This window comes from Cyprinodon variegatus, unplaced genomic scaffold (genome assembly GCF_000732505.1).
Source record: "Cyprinodon variegatus isolate N-32 unplaced genomic scaffold, C_variegatus-1.0 Scaffold320, whole genome shotgun sequence".
In the NCBI taxonomy this organism is placed as follows: domain Eukaryota; kingdom Metazoa; phylum Chordata; class Actinopteri; order Cyprinodontiformes; family Cyprinodontidae; genus Cyprinodon; species Cyprinodon variegatus.
The window spans coordinates 460,603-463,073 of NW_015150773.1; the positions used below are offsets into that span (position 1 = coordinate 460,603).

Here is a 2,471-nt window from a genome sequence, read left to right on the forward strand (position 1 = left end):
ATTCCTCAGGCTAATATACTGCGCTTGACACTATCAATGCTAAAGCAGGGCTCCCTGTTGAAATACTGTCTATATAAGTTGGGAAAAGAAGCATGTCTTTATCAGGTCATGTGACCTAGAAGATATTTGGCTTTACGGCCAAAGGCTCTTATATGGAGCTAATTGCTTTTACTCTACTACTTTTCTGCCTGCTTGACTGCTGGTCATGACTGAGGCAAGGAAAAAGTTTAAACCTTCTGAGGCCAAAAAGAGGAAACGTGAAAGGGATTGAGGAAAAACAAGAGCCAGTCTTGGAAAGGAGTTTGTTCTTTGGTGCAAGCTGAAAGAAGTTGTATGTAAAACTGATTCTCTATTGGGTCTAGGTCTGGAGACTGGCTAGGCCATGCAAGAACCTTAATATGCTTCTTCCAGAGCCGCTCCTTGGTTATCCTGGCTGTGTGCTTCGGGTCATTTTCCCATTGGAAGATCCAACCTCCACCCATCTTTAATGCCTTTACATGAGGGAAGGATGTTGTTCCCTAAAATCTTGCAGTATGTGAACTTGGTCATACTCTCCTTCATAGAGTGCAGTCTCTCTGTGCAGTGGGGGACATTGAGTCTGAGTGGACCATGTTACGAGACTCTATTGTCATGGTAGCTAGTTCGAGCTGTGGCTGCAATGATGTCGGCGCATGTCGCAGCAGCAAGCCTCAAACATGCTGCTGGATACCAGTGGTGAGGGAAGCTGTCAAGTCAAAGAGGCTTATCAGGCTTAATTGGCGTGAGGGAAGAGTCTGGAGAGGCCATGGAGGGAGTCTTCCGCACGGCTTCGAAGTGATTATGGTCCACAATCTGGCATCTCAGGAGGGGGAAGCAGTGCAGTACCTGCACTATTTATAGTGGGGGTGGTGTGCTGCTGACCTCCACTTGGGAGGTGTTGGTGGGCGGAGAACTTGGAAGACCCTCCTTAATCCCATCAACCCGTCTTCCATTGAGAAAGCAGAGCCTGGGGGCTTTTTGTAGGGTTCTCCCATTTCTGGTGCTGAAGTTTCAGAGTTGGTTAAAAAGCTCCTTGGTGGCAAGGCCACAGGGTAGATGAAATTCGCCCTGAGTACCTTTAGGCTCTGGATGTTATGGGGCTGTGTTGTTTAACACGACTCTGCAACATTGTGTGGCAAATGGTGGTGGTTGGGGGACGGGAGGGTGTGTTCCAACTACAGAGGAATCCCACTCTTAAGCCTCTCTGGTAAGGTCTATTCCAGGGTTGTGAAAGGAGGGTCCATTGGATAGTCGAATCTTGGATTCAAGAACAGCAATGTGGTTTTTGTCCTGGCTATAGAACACTGGATAAGCTCTACACCCTCAGCAGGATCCTGGATTGACATTGGCCTAGTTGTGGGAGTGTTGGCCTATTGGTTAGAGCGGTGCGCTTGTGCTCTGAGAAGGTTGCAAGTACTCAGTTGGACTGTGTCCCTTGGGGGGGTCCTGTGGGGGATACTCCGGGAGTATGGAGGACCGGGCCCTTTAATAAGAGCCTGGTCCACATTGCTGGTAGTAAGTCTGACTCGTTTCTGGTGAAAGTTGGACTCCGCCAAGCTTGCCCTTTGTCCCTGATTCTGTTCATTACGTTTATGGACAAAATTTCTAGGTGTAGTCAAGGTATTGAAGGGATCTGTTTTCGTTGCCTTAGGAACTGCTATTGGGAGATGATGTGGTTTTATTGGCTTCATCAGGGTGTGATCTACTGCTCTCACTGGAGCAGTTCCCAGCTTGAGTGTAAAAGCAGCCGGGATGAGGATCAGTGCCTCCAAATTCTAGACCGTGGTCTTGAGTCGGAAAAAGAGTGCCTTCTCCTGGTTGGGGAGGATGCACTGCCCCTAGTGGAGGAGTTTAAGTATCTTGGGATCTTGTTCATGAATAAGAGAAGATGGAGCGAGAGATCAACAGGCGGATTGGTGCAGCGTCTGCCGTGAAGCGGACACTGTACCGGTCTGTTGCGGTGAAGAAAGAGCTGAGCCAAAGAACAAAGCTCTCGATTTACCGGTCGATCTACGTTCCTACCCTTATCTATGGTCATGAGCTTTGGGTCGTGACCAAAAGACCTAGATCCTGGATACAACTGGATTAAATGAGTTTTCTCCGCAGTGTGTCTGGGCTCTCCCTTAGAATAGGGTGAGGACCTCAGTCATCTTGGGAGGACTCAGAGTAGAAGAGGAGCCAGCTGAGGTGGCTCGGGCATCTGGTTAGGTTGCCTCTTGGACGCCTCCCTGGTGAGGTGTTGCAGGCACATCCCACCGGGAGGTGGCCCAGGGGGAGTCCCAGGACACACTGGAGGGACTATGTTTCTCGGCTGGTCTGGGAGCACCTTGGGATTCCCCCGGAGGATCTGGACCAAGTGGCTGGGCAGAGGGATGTCTGGGCCTCCCTACGGATGGATGGATGGATGGATGGATGGATGGATGGATGGATGGATGGATGGATGGATGGATGGA

The 2,471-nt window shown here is 50.0% G+C and overlaps 1 protein-coding gene across 1 annotated transcript in view; it reads left to right on the plus strand.

Moving 5' to 3' along the window:
* LOC107091006 (forkhead box protein P3-like) overlaps positions 1-2,471 on the plus strand; it is a 29,076-nt gene that overhangs the window by 20,100 nt on the left and 6,505 nt on the right. The window contains exon 5 of the mRNA XM_015384701.1: positions 1,742-1,934. Within this exon, the coding sequence (XP_015240187.1) occupies positions 1,742-1,934 (193 nt within the window). The remainder of the gene's footprint in view (positions 1-1,741; positions 1,935-2,471) is intronic.